The following is a 25,235-nucleotide window of genomic DNA, read 5'->3' on the forward strand; positions in this document are numbered from 1 at the left end:
ACATGTGCTACACACACACACACACACACAAACACACACACACACACACACACACACACTCACACACACTCTCTAGAGATCACTGTGACATGTGCTGCTGTGCTGTACACACACACACACACACACACACACACACACACATATACACACACCCTAGAGATCACTGTGACATGTGCTGCTGTGCTGTACACACACACACACACACACCCTAGAGATCACTGTGACATATGCTTGTGTGCTGTACATTCTCACACACACACACACATACACTCACACACACACACACTCATCTAGAGTTTAGACTGTGACATGTGAGACATTGAGACTGCCTTCACCACTGACTTAGCTATGGAATGGGACAGAAATGTACCACCCTCTTTTGTCAGTTACTTACTGCCCAATTAAGGTAGGACGGTGGCAGTGGAAGATTAATGTTTCTCCCTCCCTCTCTCTCCCTCTCTCTCTCTTTGTCCCCCTCCCCCCCACCCCCCACCCCCCACCCCCCCAGTGGTCTGTGTGATAACCTGATCCAGGACATCATCTACAGCTACCTGGTCCTGCCCAACCGCATCAACATCCCTTTGGTGGGGGAGTCCCAGCTGGCACAGCTACGCTTCCCCATGCCCAAGGTACACACACACACACACACACACACACACACAGCTACGCTTCCCCATGAACAAGACAAACACACACAGCTACGCTTCCCCATTGAACAAGACACACATACACACCGATGTGTCTCCCATAGACGTTTGTACAGAATTTACAGCAGGATGTGACCCCCCTCCTGCAGGGCATCCTGAGGATCCACTTTCTGGAGGCCCAGGACCTCCTGGGGAAAGACAAGTTCTTGGGGGGGCTCATCAAGGGCAAGTCGGACCCCTACGGCGTCATCCGGATAGGCAACCAGCTGTTCCAGACCAAGGTCATCCACGACACCGTCAACCCCAAGTGGAACGAGGTCTACGAGGTAAGCCGGAGGACCACTCCTCTTCTGGGTCTGGATCTTCTTGAGGGCAGAGTACTGATTCAGGGTTCTCCCCAGGATGTTTGAACAGCGTGACGCTGGATTGTGTTTTTTTTTTTTTTTCTTTCTTTTTTTCAAAACGTCACTTACGCATTTATTCATGTCAAAACGCGGCAAGAAAACCAGCTAGAACGCTGAATTCACAGAGGAACATCCTCGCGCTTTCGCTTTCTTTTTTGAACAACAATGTCGTTGACCGTCAAAGAGAGTGACTCTTATCATGACTGAATATCTAGTTTAATTTGCCTTTAAATGTTTACATAGTGGCGCCGACAAGTTCACAGCGTGACGCAGCGCCACTCGTGAGTTCTTTGGGGGATTACCCTGAGGTACACAGAGAACCACTCTGACTTAATATATGCCATTTACCTGACGCTTTTATCCAAAGAGACTTACACTGCAGTGAGTGCATACATTTCAGTATATATGGTCCCAGCGGGAATCAAACCCACAACCGAAGCGTTGTTAGCGCCATGTGCAGAGCCACAGAGGACCATGAGATCTAAATGCGTAACTCAGCTGTCATGTAGGATAAGGCCTGTTGTCATGGTGTGTGTGTCTGTGTGTGTGTGTCCGTGTGTGTCCGTCAGGCCACGGTGTACGAACACACAGGGCAGCACCTGGAGGTGGAGCTGTTTGACGAGGACACGGACAAGGACGACTTCCTGGGAGGGTAAACAAACAGTTGACCCCTGACCTCCACTCCACTGACACTCCACTGACCCCCGACCCCCTCTCTTAAACACAATACTTCCATGTACTGCCCTAGCAATGATACTTCTGCCCAATGACCTCCTGAGGGATGACCTCTGACCCCTGACCCATCTCTCGTTCCCTCCTCTGCAGTTTGATGATCGACATGGCTGAGCTGGAGAAGGAACAGAAAGTTGACGAGGTGAGGCTTAGTTTCTCTGTTATGACTCTATTCACTCTCATTTGCAACAGGAGCTGACTCTTAATTAGTATGAATTCATACAAAAAGCAGAACGCCAAATTCTTATGATATTTTAAATCCCGACTTGCGTGGCGGTTAGGCAGTATTAGGCATTCATAACTGAGTAGTTAAGGTTAGGGACGTGAATTCCGACTTCCGTGGCGGTTTCGAACCAGCGACGTTCGAGATTGCAAATTAAGCCAGAGGTCCCGTTGTCATTTGAAACACTAAAGTGCTTCACCGGTCTTTGGATGTGTGGTTCTGTATGGTTCCAAACATTGGGTTGTGGTTGCGTTGCAGTGGTTCGTGATGGAGGAGGTGGCCACGGGGAAGCTGCATCTCAAACTGGAGTGGCTCTCTCTGCTCCCTACTCCTGAGAAGCTGGACCAGGTATGTAGCCTTTAATAATAATAATCATAATACTAATAATAATAATACATTTGATTTGAAAGTGTCTTTCAGAACACCCAACGACACAGTACAAGGAATATACAAAAACAAACAAAGAAAACAAAACTAGCATAAAATAAGAGTCAGAAAGAGCTAAAAGGACAAGATAACACATACAAAAAAAAAAAGCCAGCGTGAGTCTAGTTCTTAAACGCTTGTGGAATCAATTTAGATGTGGTCTTAACTCACTAAATGCCAAAGAATTCCGGAACACTCACCACCTAGAGTGCCAAGTGTTTTTATGTGGTATTTACCTAGCAACAATACAAAATGAAGCGGCATAATTTATGCATTTTTGGTGAATAAAGTCACCCTTGGCACTCTACAATGTTGACAATTTGGGCGACTTTCTTCACCCTCGGCACTAAGCCAGTCTCTCTCTAAATAACACAACTACACCACCAACTGTGACTGTTTTTACTGGTCTTGTTCTCTATGTTCAATAGTACACAGTAAGACAACATTCCTGTGCTATGAGTAATATAGTACTAATATAGCAGTAATAGTAGTATAGTAAGCGGTAGTAATATAATAGTACCACACCAGGGGAGGCTGGTGGAGGTAGAAATCGGAGGACGGGGCTCATTGTAACACATGGAAAGGAATGAGGAATGGTATCTAACTCTCTTTCCATGCATTACAATGAGCCCGTCCTTCGATTTCTACGTCCACCAGCCTCCGCTGGTGTGGTACTATTATATTACTACCGCTTACTACACTACTATTACTGCTATATTAGTACTATATTACTATTACAACTATAACTGTATTAACCATGTCCCCCCCCCCTCTCTCTCCTCCAGGTGTTGACCACTATCAAGGCTGATAAAGGCCAGGCCAACGACGGCCTCTCCTCTGCTCTGCTGGTGGTCTACCTGGACTCAGCCAGGAACCTCCCTGTAAGTTCACCTGGGGGTCAACTCGCCTCCGACAGAGAAAGTCACTTCTCGGAAATAGTTCTCCTCCGTGGGTTGAAGGAGCTTCCTTTTGGATGTCAGTGATAAAAAAAATATATATATATAGATCATTTTTCCCGGAAGGGAACTTTGGTTTTAGTTCTCCACCCTAGAGCTATATGCTCGAAATTGGGCAGAACGTCAAGCTGTAGCAACCTACCCCCCCCCCCCCCCCCCCCCGAAGTTAATGTGTGGTCACTTAATTTGGAGAAGAGGAAAGTAACTTCTTGGAAATGGTTCTTGTCAGTGGTTGAATGAGCTTTCCTTTTTGGATGGCAGTGTGAATTGTCAGTCAGTTTGAACGCCCCAGTGGGTTCACCTCCTCCGCCTCTCTCTCACCTGTCCCCTCCTCCTCTTCTCCTCTCCACCTCTCCTTCGCTCCTCCTCTGCCTGGCCTCCTGATCCAAACCCATACTTTTACCCTTCTTCTCTGCCTCCCCTCCTCTCATGTTTACCTCATCCACAGAGCTACTACTCTCTCACCTCAACACACACACACACACACACACACACACACACACACACACACACACACACACACTGATTAGTATGCCCAAGCATGCTGTATGTGACTGGAAGTTGTTATAAATGTACCTTTCTATATTTACTTACATATTACTTGTGGAACCAAGGCCATCAATATTTCCTAGAATTACATGTTGTAAAACACCAAAACATAATTTATATGCTAATACTAGCATAGGCAGACGGGCTTCACTTCATCTGTCTTTTCAGCCTCCTCCTCTTCTTCTTCTTCTTCTTCTTCTTCTCCTTTATTTCCTCCTTCTCTCCGTTTCCTCCCCCCCTGAAGAGTGTCTTCGAGGGGAACTTGGGGTCTGGCTACCTCAAGGAACGCCGTGCTTCTGGCCTGGTGTTTTGTGAGAACACCGCCTCGCTGTATAGGACCCTGTTTGTGAGTCCTCTGGCGTTTTGCATCCGTGTGTGTGTGTGTGTGTGTGTGTGTGTGTGTGTGTGTGTGTGTGTGTGTGTGATGTTTGGTTTGTTATGGCCATTCAAAACAATAATGTAAAAAAAAAAAAAACTCCCCCCAAAAAACACTTGTATGCCACGACAAGCATGTTGATTGCCTCCTATGCATGTATGAAATCCTTAACATGTTTTTAGATCATGGATACAGGCATAAGACATACAGTGATTTGACGATGACACGGCAGGTGGTAAATGAGGCCGTCAGCCATAACTATGCAACCTAGTTGACGTTAGTGAGAGAACGTGACTTGGGTCATGATAGGTCGATGCACAGAGACAATGTCTTTACATAGACAGTAGGAAGACCGAGGCTTTATACACAGGCCTCTCTGTGGATTGCTTTTCCTCCATCCTGCTCCCCCCCCCCCCCCCCCACCACACACACACACACACACACCACAGCTACGCTTCCCCATGCCCAAGCTACACACATACACACACATACACACATGGAGATAGAACCATAGATAATAGAACAGTAGAAGATACTTTGACATCAGCCCATCTAATGTTCTATGTCTATGGATAGATAGTATTCTATCTCTATATTTGCCCTAGCCAGGCTTGGCCACTGGGAGGCAGCACCAGAATCAATAGGCCTTCTATGTTCCAAATCTCAAAAAGTCTTTCCTTGATTCCTTGTTTCCTCTATCCTTCCTTCCTTCTCAAAACTCATTGTAGGAGAACGTCTTGGGTTCCAGGACCTTCTCCTCCAATGTGTGTTGAAAAGGAGGGGAGAAGAAAGGATGTGAGGAATCAAAGATACATTTTTGAGATGCAACCCCTGATGGGCCCCGGTTATCTCCATGTAGAACATGGACGTCCCTCTCAGCTTCCAGACATAACGAGTCATCTCAGATTCCAGGCATGACTAGTCATCTCAGAACATCTCCAGACTCCCAACAATACCCTGTAACTCATCCTCCCTCCTCCCACAGTGCTTAGTCTAGAAGCCTTTCATACACTACTACACCAGGGGAGGCTGGCGGTGGTAGAAATCGGAGGCCCGTCCTCCAATTTCTACCTCCACAAGCCTCCACTGTACTACACCTGTCACCAGTGACTGGACTTGTCAAGACATGTTCACATTGTTGCAGAGGTGTGTATTCCACAACAACAAGAATGGTATCTCTGAAGACGCAGAACCAACGGTTGCTAATCATCCAGACTACAAAGATATGCTACCACGTACCGAATGAAATGTTTCACTCTGTGGATGAACGTTATTCATTTGTACCGTAGATATATTTGTTGTTTTTCAGACATGTATCTGTTGTTGTATGAATATATATATATTCATCGAGGGAACCGCTCCACTCCATTTTTACCCATCAAGAGATGATGACTGTCTGGAATGTCGCTGTTTTACATCCCCAAAAAAACGTTACGAATGTCCCAATTATGAGTAGTATTATCCTAACTTTATCCTCCATGTCCATCAGTACCATCTCACACCTGTTATCTTCAGTCACCTCTGTCTGTGACTGTTCTCTCTCTAGTTTGTATGTTCTTCTGTTTCTCCCCGTCATTACGTTCTGGGGACAACGTTCGTCCAACGTTCTTCATGATTTTAATTGGGACCTTCTAATCAACCATGTTGTTGTTTTTGTTGTTGTTTGTTTGTTTGTTTGTCTGTGTTCGCCTGGTGTCCTGGTGGTGTCCTGTGTGGTCTTCATCGCCTTCATCATCCGTCACTCTTCCCGTGATTTAACCTCCCCCCCCCCCCATCTTCTTCCTCCCCACATCCTCCTCCCCCCCTCCTCCTCCTCCCCTCCCCCCCCCCCTCCTCCTCCGACTCCCCTCCCCCCCCCCCCCCTCCCCTCCCCCTCCTCTTCCTCCTCCTCCTCCTTGCATGTGCCTGTCCTAATAACCTGGTTTGGTGTGTGTTTCATTCTCTCCTGCCCTGGGGAAAACAAGCGCAATCCATTAGAATTCAACCAAGCCGGGTTGAAGAAGACCTCTGTCAGTAAAGCCATCAAGGTAACGTAACTCAGCATGCAGAGACAAACGGACAGACAAACAGACAGACAGACAGACAGACAGACAGACAGACAGACAGGCAGGCAGGCAGGCAGGCAGGCAGGCAGGCAGGCAGACAGACAGACAGACAGACAGGCAGGCAGGCAGGCAGACAGGCAGGCAGACGGAGAGTAGGGACGGACACACACACACACACACAAACACACACACACACACACTGCAATTGGTATTATTAGACTGCATGTTACACTACACACGCTAGTGGAGTATTGATCTGTTGTTCGAGGACCGTTTTCCCATTAAAAAGACATGTTTGTTGTTAAAAGATCATTTGAACATGTGTAAAGTAATTGACTGTATACAGTATTCTACTCCAGCTATTTCCCATAAGACGGCCTTCTCACAGTCACGTTATGAAGTTTCTCTCTTCATAAACGATACGGTAGCGTATATTGTAGTTTGTCCTGCAGAGACATATTGCTGTGTTACCATACCTGGATCCCTGGCCCTGTGTTCCTGCAGGAGACCACTGGAGCGTTCGCATGTCCATTTAGGTTCCTTGTTTTGTGAAGTCCATTAACAAACTACTCCAAAAAAAAATACTAAAAAAAGAAAAACTCAAAAAACCTACTAATTGCGTTTGTTGACTAAAAAAACTGCCATGTCTTTACAATAACAACTGTTAACAAATGACATCATTAATATTGCATTGAGACAAGCTATCCTGATATTAGTTTTGTCAGCATTTTCTCCCTTCTAATCTCCAAACTCTCTTTTCTGGTGTCATGGAGTGGTGCTTATGAGATTTATGTGACTATTATACACTCCTTCGCTCCTGATGCGAAAGTATGAATCCATATTTTTGCCAATTTAGGCTAGATATGATTTTTTCTTTCACATACTGCTTATGGCCTGATATTAGACTCTATAAACACAACATACATACGTATATTCAGTTTTAACAGAGTCTATATTTCAGAAATCTAGTTGCCATTCTACATTTTGGATGCTCGTGACTTTCTAAGTGAACATATATGACAGTAAACGGTAGACAGTCACCTGACAGGGCGCTGTTCCATGTTTTAACTTTGGTTGGTTCTGTTTGACAGTCTGGTAAGAAGGTGAGCAGCGACCCCAGTCCCTTTGTCCAGTTCACCGTCGGACACAAAACCTTCGAGAGCAAGGTAAGGTCCAGATCGAAACAACCTTTAACGTTTAAACCAAAGTGTACACACACACACACACAGACAGGAGCACAGACACAGGCAGGAGCGCACACACATGCATGCATACACACACACGCATACGCATACAAACACACACCCACACACACACACAGACAAGAGCACAGACACAGGCAGGAGCATACAAACACACACACACACACACACACACACAGACAGGAGCACAGACACAGGCAGGAGCATACACACACACACTCACACAAACAAACACACACACACACACACACCTTTTTGACTGTCCCCAACCACTAGATTTGAATATCACATGATTCACCTCAAATATGTAATAAACTGCAGCCTTGCTACATGCGTGTTCCATACGTGTCTTCCTGGTTGTTGTCTTGACTGTAACACAACCCTCTCTCCCACCAGACACGCTACAAGACCAACGAACCTGTCTGGGAAGAGGCCTTCACCTTCCTCATCCACAACCCCAAGAGTCAGGAGCTGGAGGTCGAGGTGTGTGTCCGTGTGTGTGTCCGTGTGTGTGTGTGTAAACGTGAACCTCCTGGGCTGGTTTTGACAGCCGTTGTGTGTTGTGGTCCTCCTCCGTCCCCCGTCGTCAGGTGAAGGATGAGAAACACGAGTGCTCCCTGGGGACGTTGACCCTGCCGCTGGCCCGTCTGCTGGAGGCCGAGGAGATGACCCTGGACCAACGCTTCCCCCTGAAGAACTCTGGACCCAGCTGCACCCTCAAGATGAAGATGGCCCTCAGGGTAGGAAAACACCAGACATGGTCCTCTCTCTCTCTCTCTCTCTCTCTCTCTCTCTCTCTTACAGGTTCTCTTCGAGCTTACATGTCCACCAGGGGAGGCTGGGGGAGGTAGAAATCAGAGGATGGGCTCATTGTAATGCGTGGAATGGAATGAGGAATGGTATTAAACACACATGCATTACAATGAACCAGTCCTCTGATTTCCCTCTCCTCCCTCTGTGTCTCTGCTCAGGTTCTCTCCTCTGATAGGTTCATCTGACTCTCTCCCTCTCCTCTGATAGGTCCATCTAACTCTCTCCCACCCCTGTACCAGGTCCTGTCTCTGGAGAAGCTCAGCGCCGCGTCCGACCAGTCCTCCGCGGTCCAGGTCCGGAAGGCCAGCACCAGCAACCCCACCCCCGCGTCCTCCACCCGCCCCTCCGTCTCCGAACCCTTCGACCCCCCCTCCGTGTCGGGGTCCCGCCACAACCTCCCCCCCTCGGCGGCCGCCTCCACCCAGGAGCTCCAGGACGAGTCGGGGAGCCCCGCGGGGGCGGGCGGGGGTCTGGCAGCGGCAGGCCGCAGCACCTCCAACCTGGCCATCTCCGGGTCCCAGCAGCACCTGGCCCAACACCACAAGGAGTCGACCCCCAGCATCGCCTCGGACATCTCCAACCCCTACGCCACCCAGGAGCTGCAGCAGAGGCTACGCCAGCTGCAGAAGTAAAGGGCACACGGACCACACACATACACCCATACACACTTGTAGTCACCGACACGTGCACTTACTCATGCACGCAGGCAGACACACACACACACACATCCCAATCACATTCCAACACATTACTACTTTAGAAATACACACACATAACTTGGGCATACATGGTTCTTAGTTATTGTAATGTATGTTGTCATCATAATGATTTAATAATGTGAACTCCTGCTTGCGATCAACAGTAAGCCTAACGTGTTTGTGTGTGTGTGTGTGTGTGTGTCCAGTGGGTCAGGCCCCAGTCATTTCCCCCTGGGAGAGGTCCAGCTGACTGTCAGACACAGCTCTCAGAGGAACAAGCTCATCGTGGTGCTGCACTCCTGCAGGTAAGGAACACACGCTCACACACACACACACACACTTTCGGCTCACAACCATTTCGATTTCTGCTCTCTGTCTATGTTCACTTCAGTTTAAATTGTACACTTTTGCTTTGACCACATGTTATGCAGCCGTTTTCACGGTTAAACTAAGTTCTTGGGTTGTTAGTGAGTTAGTTTGTCTTGTGTCAACTGAATGGGTGGGATACAGTGTGGTTGCTTGACCTCTTGACCTCTTGCCTCTACAGAAACCTGATAGCTTTCACAGAGAGTGGTTCCGACCCGTACGTGCGGCTCTACCTCCTGCCTGACAAGAGAAGGTCCGGGAGGAGAAAAACTCACACACAGAAGAAGACCCTCAACCCTGTTTATGACCAGATGTGAGTTCTAGAACACTCTACAGTCTTTGTTGACATCCCAGGGCAGTCTCTCCCTTCAGGGTTTCTATGGAGGACATCGATCAGTTTCATCCACAGTTGTTCTACTTTCATCTTTAATTCTGTGTGTGTGTCTGTGTGTCTGTGTGTCTGTCTGTGTGTGTGTGTGTGTGTGCCTGCCTGTGTGTGTGTGTGTGTGTGTCAGATTTGAGTTCAGTGTGTCAATCGTGGAGCTTCACAGGAGGACTCTGGACGTAGCGGTAAAGAACGGAGGAGGTCTGCTCTCCAAACACAAAGGGCTGCTGGGAAAGGTACGACACTTCTTTTCTTCTCCTCCTCTCCTCTCTTCTCCCATCCCCCCCTCTCCTCTGCTATGCCCTCCTCTCCTCCCTTTCCCCTCCTCTCCTCTCCTCTCCCCCTCTCCCCTCCCCTCTTCTCCTCTCCTCTCCTCTCTCCTCCCTAACCCGGTCTATATCTCTCTGTCAGGTGCTGGTGGACTTGACTTATGAGGACATTGCCAAGGGATGGACACAATGGTAAGCCAAAAATAACGTTGATATTTTATTAGATAACTTATAGAAATAACTTATTATATAATAAAAACAACAATACTTTGAAATGCAGTCTTGTTCACTTGTTTGCATACTGTACCGAGAGAGACATTCTTATTGTTTCGTATCATACGGTAACTCTGAAAGAATGCATGGAGTATGTTCACGTGTCTCTATTATTTCTGCGGTGTTCTAGTATGTTCCTCTGTCTTCTCCCTCAGGTATGAGCTGAGTGAGGACGGTCTGAGAAAACAACCCCAGCTATAGACATCATAGAACCAAAATAGAATTAGAATGTGTTCTAAGTGTTAGTCGTTTATTAGAATGCTCATTCTAAGTTCTAGGACAGACAACAACCCAGAGAGAAGACCAGAGGAGCTCCTCGCCACAGAGTTATATCTCTAGAGTATGCACATATTATCTTATTCCCTCTAGTGTTTCTAACTCTATGCGTCTTCATCCACTCCCGGTTCCAAAATCATCAGATCTGGAGCAAAGCAGACACACAAGTTAACTGCCTTTTTCCTTAAAGTTGCATTTTAAACCCATGCGAAGGGCAAATCTTTTTTGAGTTGTTTCTTTTTTTTCTTTTTCTTTTTTAATATATTATTATCATTATTATTAACATGACTCGTAATTGTACAAAGCTTTTGATATTCATTTATACACCTCGGTCGCAATGTTATCAAACCCCTTTAAGAATGAATTCAGTGCAATACAGACTAAAGAAAAGGGAGTATGTGGTCGTCGAAACGAATGAAAAAGAAATTTCGTTTTAAAAAAAAAAAAAGGAAAAAAAAAAAAGGAAAATGATTGATTGACGACTGTAACAAAATATATTTTTCTCGCTGCGGCTGTGGCTGCCTTGTTTTTATGGGGGAGATGAACATGATGATAATGTAAATATGTACAATGATAAGAAGAATAGAGAAGGTATATCATAGTGTTAAGTTAGAAGAAAGGGTTGTTGTTGTTTTTTTCGCTTGTTGGTCAAAATGACCATTTCATTTTTATGATTTATCAACAAACTTTCCAGTCTCAGAAGTTGAACTTTGAACTTTATCAGAAGAACCTGAGAACCTACCAAGCGTGTACCAAGTAGAATGGGTCACCAAAGAGACAAGTATTTCATTTTATCTCCTATGTGGGTTTTAAGCCAAATATGTACGGATGTTTGCACACTATTTTGCTTTCTGCATATTTTTTTTTTTTTTTTATTGACGTAAAGTACTTTTAGCAACAGTTACTAACCGAAACATCGCTTAGCTGATCATATTATCACAGTCATATTCCAGACTTCTTCAATTCATTGTGGCTTCTGATTTCCCCAAAATCTGAAATCAGGGGAACGATCTTCTATGGATGATGTATATTTCTCTGTCATGGCTCGTTGTCGTCAATATACTGTACGTATATCAGTCTTAATTCTGTTGTTATATGAACACATTTCAGCATGCACATCTTATTCAACAACATGTATTGCTTGCATAACAAACACAAAAAAAAAATATCACATGATAAAGAATTGATTATGATTGTTTTGGTTTACGTTTATGGGGTTCACCGTTTATGAGTTCTGTCACCGATATCTATAACACACAACTACGAAAACACTGTTAGGATCTTTATTGATCTGGTTATCACATGAAGCTTACTCTAAGTATATTGGAAAGCATCTTAGATTGTACCATGTTTAGACTAGACTATAGTGGCTTGTCTTCGGTATCACTTGTTCATTGTTTTCCCACTTCTATCCATTTTGTCTTTCTTCTTCTTCTTCTTCTTCTTCTTCTTTTTTTAAACAAGATGTATGCGTACCAACCTACAGTATAGTACCTATGTAAGCCATCCAATGAAAACTGTCTCTGGAGTCCACTTCCTCTTCCTGTTATGCACCGGCGTTGACTTCTCCATGTACTTTCTTTATCTTGTGCCTTAAAGATCCACTATTCAGATATTTCAAAGTATAAAAGAAGCTTTTACAGTTTCCATGTTTGAGAATGTCTCCTCATGTCTTTTAAATAAATAAAGAGCTTTTGCTGTACGCGCAGCAACAAGCTGTATATATGACTTTCGCTTTGTGGAGTTATTTCTTACTGTCCGGCTTTTAACTAAACGGTTTTCAGTTGAACCAGATTCAGGCTTTGTCATCCATGTTGAGTTATAGTGCCACCTAGTGTACACTTGTAGTAACACGAGCAAAATATCAATCACTGCTCTGCTGTGTGCTACTACACAGTGGTTAAAGGTAGACTCTGGGATATGACATCATGCCAGGAAGTCACAGCAACTGTTATATTTATATATTTGGAGTAAGTAAAGATGTGATCAATGGTAGACATGCATGATTGTCTCTTGTTTTTTAAATTGTCTCTGGTAGTGTCCCCTTTCCCCATTGATGCCATCTCCCAGAGTCTACCTTTAAGTTCTGATTCTCTACACTACGCCCTGATGTGTGCACTTGTGTACTCCTCCACGTGGGTCTAGATGGGTAAGGATTGGCGTAAAAGGCCATGCGTAGACCAATCGTACGCTTTTAAATGCATGTGGGCAAGTACACAAGTGCATACTTCAGGAGCAGGGTGGAGAAGTGGGACGCAGTGTGTGTTGTTGGTCTAATATTCTTGCTTTAGATGATACAGTATGTAGGTTACAGTTGCATAGGGCTGACACGAAGAGTGTGTTTGAGAGTATGTTTCCATACAGTGCTGTATGCCATCTTAAAAAAAGTTAAACCATTTGCATATGTGGTGCCTCATTAAGCCACAGCTGTGCCTTCAGAAATTATAATAAATGTGTCAGTATTGGAGAGGTCATTGTTTGTCAATGGTGTATCAGTGTTGGTGATGACTGACTCATCAGATGTGAGATTGGATTTCACCGCCTCTGACCCACATTCTGATTGCCTCCGGCTGTTGGGGTCAAGGAGCCACATCTCTCAAATCAAACTATTTTACTCCTTTCATCTCAGCTCACATGGAGCGCTGCAATTCTAGAACACAAGCTGTACGAGTGGGAGTGTTCTGTAGTTCTAGAACACAAGATAGTACTAGTTGGAGGGTTCTGTAGTTCTAGAACATAAGCTGTAGTGGTAGTAGTAGTAGTATTCTGTAGTTCTAGAACACAAGCTTTAGTAGTGGTGGTGTTCTGTAGTTCTCGAATACAATATAGTAGTGTTATATACTTCTAGAACACAAGGCAGTACTAGTAGTAGTGTTCTGTAGTTCTAGAACACAAGCTGTTTGTAGTGTTCTGTAGTTCTAGAACACAAGCTGTAGTAGTGTTCTGTAGTTCTAGAACACAAGCTTTCCTCGTAGTAGTGTTCTGTAGTTCTAGAACACAAGCTTTAGTAGTAGTAGTGTTCTGTAGTTCTAGAATACAATATAGTAGTGTTATATACTTCTAGAACACAAGGCAGTACAAGTAGGAGTGTTCTGTAGTTCTAGAACACAAGCTGTAATAGTAGTAGTAGTCGTGTTCTGTAGTTCTAGAACCCAATAATCCTCTTGATATAGAGAATTATAACACCGAGCCACGATGCTGTAATATGAACAGATGTGATGTTTTGTTGTCTGATAGAACCTGTGGGGCTGTCACCTGTCAAGGAATGATGAATGGGGGTGCCCAGCTCTGGGGTATTATAGAGAGGGGGAGAGAGAAGAGAAGGGGGGGAGAGAGAGGCGGAGGGGGAAAGAGAAGAGGAGAGGGAGAGAGGGGGAGAGAGGCAGAGGGGGAAAGCGAAGAGGAGAGGGAGGGGGGAGAGAGGGGGGAGAGGCGGAGGGGGAAAGAGAAGAGGAGAGGGAGAGGGGGGGAGAGAGGCGGAGGGGGAAAGAGAAGAGGAGAGGGAAAGAGAGAGAGAGGGAAAGAGAGAGTGAGTGTACCCTGGGATTTCCAAGGCTGGATAATGAGATTACTTTAAACATTTCCCTGTAGCATACTGTACATACAATGTTGGCTTTACTGAAGGTAGCTTATCTGCTGTTTATTATAGGCACATTCTATAACACCATAACGTTCTATACTCTATTCTATAGCTTGCGCATGCTATTCACTACATCTTCCTTCATTTGTACATACTGTACCCTCCACTGACCATCAAAGTGAAAGTAGTAATACAATGTACCTTCTATATCCATCACAATTCAATTAGATCCCAGCACAATAAGTGTTAAATGTGTGTGTGTGTGTGTGTGTGTGTGTGAGAGAGAGAGAGAGAGAGAGAGAGAGAGAGAGAGAGAGAGAGAGAGAGAGAGAGAGAAAGAGAGAGAGAGAGAGAGAGAGATCCCACTGTATTGTTTACATACGTTTTGTTTTCATCATTTCACCATGGAGGTACAGTAAGCAGGTGCGCGCTCGATGGTGCGCTCTGGCGTCGGGCTTTTTCTTGACGTCAGCCGAGGAGGGGCCAGAGAGAGAGAGAGAGCGAGGTTGCTGTTCCTTCCCAGTGCTGAACCGTGGAGGAGCTTGGCTGTCTGACTGAAACGCCCTGCATCCTTCTGCCTGTCCTGTCCTCCTCCTCCTCTCCTGGTCCTCCTGCCTCTTTCTATCTCTAGTCCCTCACACTGACTCTCCTCATCCCCTGTCTTTCTATCCGTTTCGAGGGGACAAAGCAACGAAACCAACTGTTAAGAAATGGATTGTTAAAGAACATCAAGTGAGAAACATGGATTCGTTGTGCGTTCTCCTCGTCCTCCTCGCTTCCCAAACCGATTTTCTCGCCACGGCACAGAGGAAATTCGGTGAGTAGCCGACAACCTTTCATTTGGAAATGTGTGAGAGCTGAACTGTATTAGCTGGCATCGGGCGCACAACCGGTTATTTTGGAACTGTGTGTGTGTCAATATTTTATAAGGCACCACAGCAGTCGAGAATAGCTCTCACTAGAGGGAGGGGGGGGGGGGATTTGGTTATAATCAAATTTAATATCAAAGGAAATGGGATTACATAGGCTCATGAAACAATATTGAAGAAAGGAGCATCTTACATCTTTTTGTTTACATTCCCTCGGCTCTATAACATGCATCTAAAAATAGCTAACTACATGTTTTCGAAAAACTAATTCACAGAGCAAAAGGTTACGGAGTACAGCTGTGGGTAATTTCTAATACATAATCAGCACGGAGTCCTTATGTTCTAATGGAATTAGAGATCTCTTGAAGATAGAGTAGATAGTAGTAGCCATCAGTAGATCTTCTTCCAACATTGCTTTGACGGTGAGGAAATGTATGTACTGTATATGTTTTTCAGCTCAATGTAGAAAAATCAAAGAACAGTATCGATAGATGAGATACGTAGTCACTATACGGTACATAGCGTACAGTCGCTGTATGTAGATGCTCCGGAAAATCTTATAGAGACGTATAGAAAGACGAGGCCTCCGTTTATTACATAACCGATAGTGTTAGAGACGACCAGGAAATAGGCTGCAGCTCCCTGCGAGGAAAACCAAAACATGAGGATCACAACCTGATAGAGCCATTTAATTCCATTATATTTGTATGATTTTTTTAATTGTATTTTTCATTCACTTATTATTTTCTTACACCGTATGTGCAAAAACGATACTGTCTGTTCGATGTACACTTTTACCACCCTTTCTCACAGTAAACGGTGGGTTTGATTAGTGGCACACATACACACACACACACACACACACACACACACACACACACACACACACACACACACACACACACACACACACACATACACACACACACACACACACTTTTGGTATTGGTTTTTGTACAGGTTTATCATATTACACTGCAATCTGCATATTTCATAATTGCATCATTGTATCACAGTCCTTTATTGCATGAGGGTATACAATATTCAAGCAGTGTGGTGGACACACACACACACACAAACACACACACACACACACACACACACACACACACACACACACACACACCAACGTATCCCATCACTTTTATTGCATGAGGGGATATAATATGCAGGCAGTGTGGTAGCTTCTGCTGGTAGCTGATGGAGTGGTTTGCCACCACATTGGACGGATGCCCAGAGGTAACACAATCAAGGTTTAAGGTTTCATTCTCCTCTGGCACAGCCCAGCATACAGGCTTGTTTAATGGTGGATTTGTACTTGAGGAGCTGGGGAGACTGATATGCCTATTAGGGGAGGCTGGTGGAGGTAGACAATCGGAGGATGGGCTGATTGTAATGCATGGGATGGAATGAGGAATGGTAAAATGGGGGACAGATGAGCCGGTGAGTTGAAATGGAGTCTCCTGCTGAGACCAGGGGAGGCTGGTGGAGGTAGAGGTCATTCCGTTCCATGCTTTAGAGTGAGCCCGTCCTCCGATTTCCACCTCCACCAGCCTCCCCTGGTGCCTATATGTGCTTCTGGCATAGGTTATTTGAGTATGGATGTCTTACATTCTATACATGTCATATATGTGATGTTGAGCTGTGAGTAACAAACTTGTATATCTTATTGGTATCTGATAGCGGGTAATATAATCCCATATGGGATAGGCCATGCTGGTGGTATGACAAACATAAATTAATTAATTCAGTCATTCATACTCCATTAATTCATTTATTCATGTATTCATTCATTCATTAATCTATTCATTCATTCTTTTGTTCATCCATCCATTCATCCATTTATTCATCCATCCATTCATTAGTTGGAATATCAATAGTCGTAGTGTTCATTTTTATAGTAGTAAATAATAGTATTACAATTTCTGGTGTTTTTAATCTCTTTCCACCTGCTAATTTAAATGCTGTGATTTCATACAGGAGCCCGTTGACAACGAGGCGATGCATCTCCAGGGGTTTAATCCTGTCACCAGAATGTCAAATAAATAAATAAATGAATAAATATGAGGATATGATAAGAGTCTCCATCTCTAGCTTCGGTTGGCTCCAGCTGATATCAGCTGACAGCACAACAGCAGAGTCTGTTTCTCTCTTCCTCTCTGTGAGGGAAGCTGATGGCGGCAGAGACCAGGATGTCAATCAACCCATGCCATGTTCTTATGAAACCTTGATTTGAACAGGTGTGTCCCGCTGAGACGAATGCTGAGACGAATGTCTATTTTTCAGGGGAGCCCTGCTTACTCGGCTGTTACGTTTCATGTGGGTAAGAGGCAGCTGTCAGAAGCAGCTGGTTAGACTTCACTCACCTGCTTGAATGAACCTAATTTTAATGCCACCTGGGCTTGTTGTATCTCCTCTTAAGTTATGTAAGAAAAGGCATTCTTTACTCGACTGTACAATTCTCATTTAAACCCAAAAACTCTTTCAGTCACAGTTCACAGTTAGTTTCTCACTCTGAGTTTTGTGTTCCAAAATAATTCAACATTCAATTAAAGGAGCTGGACGTAAGGCTGTTGGAAATCTGGCATCTCTGGTCACTGTGGCGAAATTCTGTTCCAAAGTTCCAAACAACAACATCCTCCTTAATCATAATAATATAACCCCCTGACATGGACTTGCAGTGTTAGGACATTAGCTGTTGTGTTTCTGCATGCACGCACGAAGAGGTAGCCACCAGAGACAGAAAGGTGAAAATCGTTGAGTCCACTCCCCTAGAACACCCCAGGCCAGTAACAACATGTTTGTATACAAACCAAGTGTTGCCCCTAGACACTCCATTTTAGAAAGTGCTTTTCAGGAGTGTTCCTAAATGAAATATTTATTTCAAGGGATTTCATTCCTTGATTGCTACTAGTAATTACAAACATTAGAAAGCTTGAATGTAACATATTGCACCTTTAAAGTTGGATAATTCAAGTTTTGACAGGAAGACAGTAAGCCAGCAATCAAACCAATTGTTTTACAATTTGCGAGTGTCTTCCTGCTGCGATGGATGTGATAAGCCTGCCTTGAAACACTTAACACGAAAAGGAAACAGAAAAAAATAAATAATAACGAGATATCTAAACGATTAACCCGGACACGGAGAAGGTCGACCCATGCGTGCCTCCGCGCCTGTGTCCATAGCAACGGGTATTACCATCTTTAATTCATGTTGATCGTTCGGTTGCTTCGGGGCACGCCTGACGCCTATTGAGTCTGACATCACCTGTAGCCTTCCCAGCAAAGAGATGTCCCCCATCAACATCCTGTACATGTCAACAGCCTTTTCATATGTGAGCTGTGGAAAAAAATCAGAGGAATCTGTAATCTGTAACAGAGACGAAAGCCAGTGTGATGAGTCATCTCGCCGGAGACCATCTTCTTACGTCAGGTGTCGTTATCGTAGAAGTCGGAGGACGGAGGGCTCGTTGTAATGCGTGGGATGGAGTGAGGGACGGTATCAAACACCGCGCCGCTTCACCCCGGTTCCGGCATGGACGGAGTCGTGCTGTCTGTCCTCAGACAGACAACGGCCTGAGACCTGAAGACTTGCGGGTGAGGCTTTAGCTCAGCAGGCTAATGAAGCTCATGGCGCACGAACAAGACGATTCCTACCCAGCGGGTCCACATTCTACACCAAGGGGAGGCTGGCGGAGGGAGAAATCGGAGGACGGGGCTCATTGTAATGCGTGGAAGGGAATGAGGAACGGTGTGAAACCCGACGTGATTTCTCCCTTCGACAGCCTCCCTCTGCTCCACACCTCAGGGAAAGTCTCGTGTTTTATATTGTTACAGGATGTGTGAGATCAAAGGGAGAAGAGAGATGAAAGGATGAGAGGAGAGAAGGGGGTGATGAGGATGAAAGCAGGAGGGCGTTGGATGGGGTGGATGCGGGGGGCGGGGGGCGGGGGCGGGCGGGGGGGGATTACAATCAATTTAAGAAGCTTTGTGGGAGCACACCTTTTGATTGGGCTTTTGGTGCAACAAAATAAAATATATTGCAACATCTGCTCCAAAGCCCTCTCCTTGCTCCTCTCTAAAATGGTCAATCTGGAAGTTACGCACCGTTGACTTTCACCTAGCACTTTAATCCTGTTAACATTAGACGAGGCGTCTCTAAAAACAATAGGATGTCTGTTCACTGTCTCTATGGATACGGCAGCGATGCGCTGTTTCTCTCTTTCTCTCTCTTTCGTCTCTCTTTCTGTCTCTCCTTCCCTCTGTCTCTCTCACTCTCTCTCTCTCTCTCTCTCTCTCTCTCTCTCTCTCTCTCTCCCTCCCTCTCTCTCTCTCTCTCTCTCTCTCTCTCTCCCTCCCTCTCTCTCTCTCACTCTCTCTCTCTCTCTCTCTCCCTCCCTCTCTCTCTCTCTCTCTCACTCTCTCCCTCCCTCTCTCTCTCTCTCTCTCCCTCCCTCTCTCTCTCTCTCTCTCTCTCACTCTCTCTCTCTCTCTCTCTCTCTCTCTCTCTCTCTCTCTTTCTCTCTCTCTCTCTCCCTCCCTCACTCTCTCTCACTCTCTCTCTTTCCTCTGCCTTCTGTCTCTGGGGAACTGATCCAAGTGTCTTCTCAATATGAGGGACTCTGGCATCAGCAACAACTCATTACTTTAGAAGGAGCCACAAGCGTAAGTGTCTCTTTGAGTTTACCACTATGCTAAACAGTGTATCTCCTCATCTCATTGTAAATCAGGCGCACGCAAGTGACTTTCAAGCCAATTAGCTTTTGATCAAGAGTTCAGGAAGTACAAGCGGTGACTCACCGACTCACTCTTGTTGTTTGATACCGTTCCTCGTTCCGTTCCGTGCGTTACGATGAGCCCCCGTCCTCCGATTTCTACCTCCGCCAGACTCCCCCTAGTTTGGTGGTTATCCAGCCCACGGAGGATGTGAGTTGTGATTGTGAACAGGCAGCTGGGAGGCCACCTCCTTCAAGGTGGCAGTGTAGCTGGGTCTGACATGGCCTTCCATACGATTTACTGGGCTTATTGAGAATGAATGGCCACCAAGTACTGTACATGCTTGAAAGACCAGGATGCCATACTGCATTAGCTGAACTATACTACACACTAGAAACTTGCATACTGCATGAGGATCAGTGGAGGCTGGTGGAGGTAGAAATCGGAGGACGGGATTATTGTAATGAATGTGAATGGGGAATGGAATCAATCACATGCCGGGTACCATTCCTTATTCCGTTCCATGCATTACAATGAGCCGGTCCTCCGATTTCTACCTCCACCAGCCTCCGTGGATGAGTATGTATGTATAATGCAGTCCTATGGTATCCTAGTCTTCCAACAATACTGCTGTTTCTCCTCGCCACCCGTACTTGTTATGCATACTTAATAGTCAGGAAGTGTGTTTCCGAACATAGCCTGTGTTCTCGCGCGTGGGTCCTCTCCTCCAGGAAACAGCTGAGCGGACCAGATGGCATCGTGGGAAATGTAGGCTGTGCGATAGAGAGCAGGACAGGTTGTAGAACAGCCATGTTGGCCCAGCGGCGTTAAAGCCACAGTCCGAGAAGTGCTCTCTGCTCACAGGGTGAGGCTGATTGAAAAATCCATTCCCCCGATGTCCAGTTCTTACTGGCCCGCAGAGCCTCTGCAACCTGTTCGACTCTCGCTAGGCCGTCGGCCATGAAACCCACAGAGTGACGCTCAGCGGCAGTTTGGCTCAGATGAAACGCGAGTTGACTGATTTAAAATACAACCGATTCTGTTATCTGTGTTCTGTTTTGAACGAGAAAAGCGCTCTTTACGATGTGACCAGAGAGATGGACTGTTAACAGCTGTGGAGGGTTTTCCATTATTACACTCTGGCGAAAGTAGTTCCAGTAAAGTAGTTCCACTTGAAAAAGTAGTTCCGGTATTATAAGGAATGGCTTTCTCCTTAGTATTATGCAACCAGACCTATAGTACTGTATACGTCTTGAGAACAAGAAGGCGGCCATTTTGAATATCAGAGAAATGTAACAAAGTCTGACACGGTTTGTCAACAGGGCCGGTCCTCAGGGGCAGAGATGCCTACTGTTATTAATCCACTTCACAACGACGACATGTACAGACTCACAGCATCTTAAATGTCATGTCACAATTATGATGGGGAGGGGCTGGGGCTGAGGGCTGAGGCCAGCTGCTGTCAACCTTTGATCTTCGTCAAACCAAACCTAGGGAGACGCGCTGCTGACAGTGGGTTCGATCGTCACCATGGTTACGGCTTCCCAGAGTTCCCCTTGCTTTACACCACTCTTGCTGTTGCCTCCCTATTGGTCTTCCCAGAGCCATAGTCACAGATAGATGGACTTGAAAGCATATATGACAAGCTATATAAATGTATTAACATTCTGTTAAGGTTGAGGTTAAGGTTAAGGTTGGGGTTATGGTTAGGGTAGGTTCTGACCTAGGTGTCAATGGGATGCTGGTCAGGAAAGTCCCTTTAGTCTCTACCATGTAGAGAACCATATATACACACCAGAGGTGGCTGGTGGAGGTAGAAATCGGAGGACAGGCTCAGTGTAACGCATGGAACGGAATGAGGAATGGTACCATGGTATTCCTCGTTCCATTCCATGCATTTCGAAAAGCCAGTCCTCCGATTTCTACCTCCACTAGCCTCCCCTATACAGATACTGTATACTGTACAGTATGTCTCTATATAATGTCTCTGGGTCTTCCTGAGGCTGATAGACAGCGCCCATAATTGCTCAAACTGGGTTAGGCCTATAATCTTATCAGTTATGGAGGAATTGTATAGAGTTTGTATGTAACTTTATTAGCTTTATGAATGTGACAGCATTGGGTACAATAATCTGTATCATGAAAGAGATACAGTATACAGTATATGTCATGAAGTGTTTGATCTCTTGATTAGGCCGTGTACTGTATGTTATGTACTGTAGGTGTGTTCATGTTCATTTCCAACCACGTTCAGTCTTCAAGGATCATAAAAAAAATGGTATTCACTGTGTGTGTGTGTGTGCGTGCGCGCGTGCGTGCGTGTGTGCGTGCGTGCGTGTGATTCAGAACAAAAGACTTGATAGAGGATATGACATCGTGACCCGGGACGTAATCAAGACACGGCAGTCAATCACATCGCAGTCGAGCACATGATCCGGTGGTGACATCAGATACACCGTTCATTAAAGGAAGCTAGCGTTATGGAAATAAAGGAAAAGCACTGCATCAGAATCCAGAATCTATGAAATCGGAGGCTGAAATCGGAGGACAGGCTCATTGTGATTGGAAGCATCATTATAGGCCCGTCAAAGAATCCAGCACGCTCTCCTCCTTCAAACGATCCCTCAAAACCCATCTTTTTGAACTTGCTTTTAATCTTTGAACTATTTTTTGCATTGTTTTTACTCACTGTGCTTTTCTTTTACTTTTCATGTATCTATCTATCTATCTCCATTGAATTTAGTGTCTTTGAGTACTGAGAAAAGCGCTATACAAAATAAATGTATTATTATTATTGGAATGAATGAAATGGAATGAAGAACGGTATCAAGCACATGGTTTTGATACCATTCCTTATTCCGTTACATGCATTACAATGGGCCCGTCCTCCGGTTTCTACCTCCACCAGCCTCCCCTGATCTACACACATACTGTATCTACTGTACTGAATCTAACCAACAGGATCAACACTTTGAGCTACAGTGCAGTGAGCAGTAAGTCGTATGAGGCAGAATCGTCGATGCCCCAGTAAGCTAAGAGACATTTAATGTCTTTAACACCACAGAGATGTAATTTTCCACATGGACAAACTGTGTTCTCCCCATGGGTCTCTGAGTGAACGGTGAGTTATAACTGAAGAGAGCATCCGGGGAACACACACACACACACACACACACACACACACACACACACACACTACAATCGTATTGATTAATTTGGCTGTATGATTTATTAAGTTTTTAAGTTAAGTTTTGTCAAGAAAATACCACAATTTAAACCTCTCATTCCATATGTACTGATAGATAGTATATATATATATAGTATATAATAGTATATAATTGACTGATTGACAGATTGACTATGGATAAATGGTTTAGTGTGATAGAACTGGGATGTTTATTCTTCATTTTGTGTGCCGCTAAATAAACTCAAAGTTGATGATTATTTATGATATAAGTTATGAGTCATGTTGCCTCAACTTTAGAATCCCCCCTTCCCCCGCAACCCCCCTCTCTCTCTCTCTCTCTCTCTCTCTCTCTCTCTCTCTCCCCTGAGGTTGCCTGCATCCTCATTAGCTGTGTGTGTGTGTGTGTGTGTGTGTGTGTGTGTGTGTGTGTGTGTGTGTGTGTGTGTGTGCGCGCCACCAGTCCCATTAGCTGTATCAGTATGCGAAACACGCTCTCCTCCCTCCTGATGTTTGTTTTGGGTATCGTTGCCTTCTCCCCTGCCGCCCCCACAATGCACTGCCAGTCAGCCAGCCAGCCAGCCAGTCCACCCCCAGCATCAGCATAAGGAGCAGAGCGTCAGCAGGCCTATGATAAAAAGGTGTCTGGGTGTGTGTGTGTGTGTGTGTGTCTAAAGTGTGTTTGTGCGCTTGTGTGTGTGTGTGTGTGTGTGTGTGTGTGTGTGTGTGTGTGTGCTCACGCTTGTGTGTGTGTGTCACCAGTCACATTACCATTACAGAGGCCAGGGGGGAGGAAAACAGAAAGTTAACACTTTACAGTGAAAGCAAAAAGGTGTCAGACAGTTTATATAACTGCTCCCGTTGTGTCTCCGTTCTCCGTTCCTCTGGCTTGTCAGAGAGTGCTAATTGGAACCCAGGGTGAGTGTGCTGGGGAATGTGTCACTGCTGGTGTGATGTTGAAGGATGAGGCCGTGTCCTATGGAATGTGTCACCGGTGGTGGGTGTCATGTATGAGGATGCTGTAGGATTCTATGGAAGTATTCTAGTGTTTTATAGAAATATTCTAATGGTCTTGTGAAGTATTCTAGTGTCCTAGTGAAGTATTCCAGTGTTCTATAGAAGTATTCTAGTGGTCTAGTGAAGTATTCTAGTGTTCTATAGAAGTTTTCTAGTATTCTATAGATGTTTTCTAGTGTTATATAGAAATATTCTAGTATTCTATAAAGGTTTTCTAGTGTTCTATAGAAGTATTCTACAGAAGCTTTATAGTGTTCTATAGAAGTATTCTAGTGTTCTAGTGAAGTGTTATACTGTTCTATAGAAGTATTCTATAGAAGTGTTCTAGTGTACTATAGAGTGCATAGTGTGATGTACTGTAGAATGCGTCAGTGGTCATGCAGGACATCTTCGAGAAACTGATCTAAATGTGTCAGGATGAGATCAGCAACAGGCTGCCGTGGAGACCAGCTCTTCCAGAGTGATGAAACTCTCAGAAATACTGCAAGGGCCTCAGACAACTGTCTGTACACCATGCACTGACCCTCTGGTCCCAAGTACATCAAAGGTATTCATTCATAGGGCCATTGCTGTTCAAGTCATTGAATAAAGTGTAGAAGATAGTATCTAAGAAGTATAGAAACCAGAAGTTTGTCTTTGAAGTTTGTCTTTTCTGGTTGCACCTCACCATTGTGTTTCTGATATGTAAATGGCCTTCATCACAGAGTTCCTAAAGCGTTCCTAAAGCCCCCCCTCCCACCTGACATAGTTACCCTGGGCCAGTCCACACACACACACACACACACACACACACACACACACACACACACACACACACACACACACACACATGCCTGGAGAGGGATGGAATACTGCATTTCAATTGACTCTGTGGAGGGGGTATAAATCCTCTGATGGAGGGGGGGAGACGGGGGAGACGGGGGTGAAGAGGGTGTTAAATTGCCCCACGGATGGAACACTGTGCACTGTTAGACCTGCCTCTCCAGGCTTTGATGCTGTCACCTGCCTCACCACCCCTGTCCCCTACACACACACACACACACACACACACACACACACACACACACACACACACACACACACACACACACACTCTTATCTCTCCATCCTCCTCTTCCTCCTCCCCCTGGTCTCCGACAGGTGCAGAGATTTACATTATAAACGTTCTGAAGCTGCTGAGCTGTGCTATGCTGTGAGTTGCCAAGTCCCTTGTGCTGTGCTATGAGTTG

At 45.2% G+C, this 25,235-nt stretch overlaps 2 protein-coding genes across 3 annotated transcripts in view; both read left to right on the forward strand.

Moving 5' to 3' along the window:
* esyt2a (extended synaptotagmin-like protein 2a) overlaps window positions 1–12,368 on the forward strand; it is a 36,609-nt gene extending 24,241 nt beyond the window's left edge. The window contains exons 9-24 of one of the 2 annotated variants that reach the window (XM_083693907.1): window positions 509–629; window positions 797–973; window positions 1,621–1,703; window positions 1,877–1,925; window positions 2,265–2,354; window positions 3,218–3,313; window positions 6,278–6,340; window positions 7,450–7,524; window positions 7,957–8,043; window positions 8,151–8,300; window positions 8,613–9,001; window positions 9,278–9,376; window positions 9,619–9,750; window positions 9,953–10,058; window positions 10,234–10,283; window positions 10,520–12,368. In XM_083693907.1, coding sequence (XP_083550033.1) covers window positions 509–629; window positions 797–973; window positions 1,621–1,703; window positions 1,877–1,925; window positions 2,265–2,354; window positions 3,218–3,313; window positions 6,278–6,340; window positions 7,450–7,524; window positions 7,957–8,043; window positions 8,151–8,300; window positions 8,613–9,001; window positions 9,278–9,376; window positions 9,619–9,750; window positions 9,953–10,058; window positions 10,234–10,283; window positions 10,520–10,565 — 1,813 coding nt within the window. In that variant the 3' untranslated portion in view covers window positions 10,566–12,368. The remainder of the gene's footprint in view (window positions 1–508; window positions 630–796; window positions 974–1,620; window positions 1,704–1,876; window positions 1,926–2,264; window positions 2,355–3,217; window positions 3,314–6,277; window positions 6,341–7,449; window positions 7,525–7,956; window positions 8,044–8,150; window positions 8,301–8,612; window positions 9,002–9,277; window positions 9,377–9,618; window positions 9,751–9,952; window positions 10,059–10,233; window positions 10,284–10,519) is intronic. The other variant, XM_083693908.1, reaches the window with a different exon arrangement.
* A 417-nt stretch (window positions 12,369–12,785) lies between these two features.
* Window positions 12,786–25,235, forward strand: part of slco5a1b (solute carrier organic anion transporter family member 5A1b) — a gene marked incomplete at its 5' end in the record, with an annotated part of 66,051 nt that continues 53,601 nt past the window's right edge. The window contains 2 exons of the mRNA XM_083694335.1: window positions 12,786–12,789; window positions 14,900–15,037. Of these exons, the coding sequence (XP_083550461.1) occupies window positions 12,786–12,789; window positions 14,900–15,037 (142 nt within the window). The remainder of the gene's footprint in view (window positions 12,790–14,899; window positions 15,038–25,235) is intronic.

Source organism: Argentina silus, assembly GCF_951799395.1.
Source record: "Argentina silus genome assembly, chromosome: 22".
Classification (NCBI taxonomy): domain Eukaryota; kingdom Metazoa; phylum Chordata; class Actinopteri; order Argentiniformes; family Argentinidae; genus Argentina; species Argentina silus.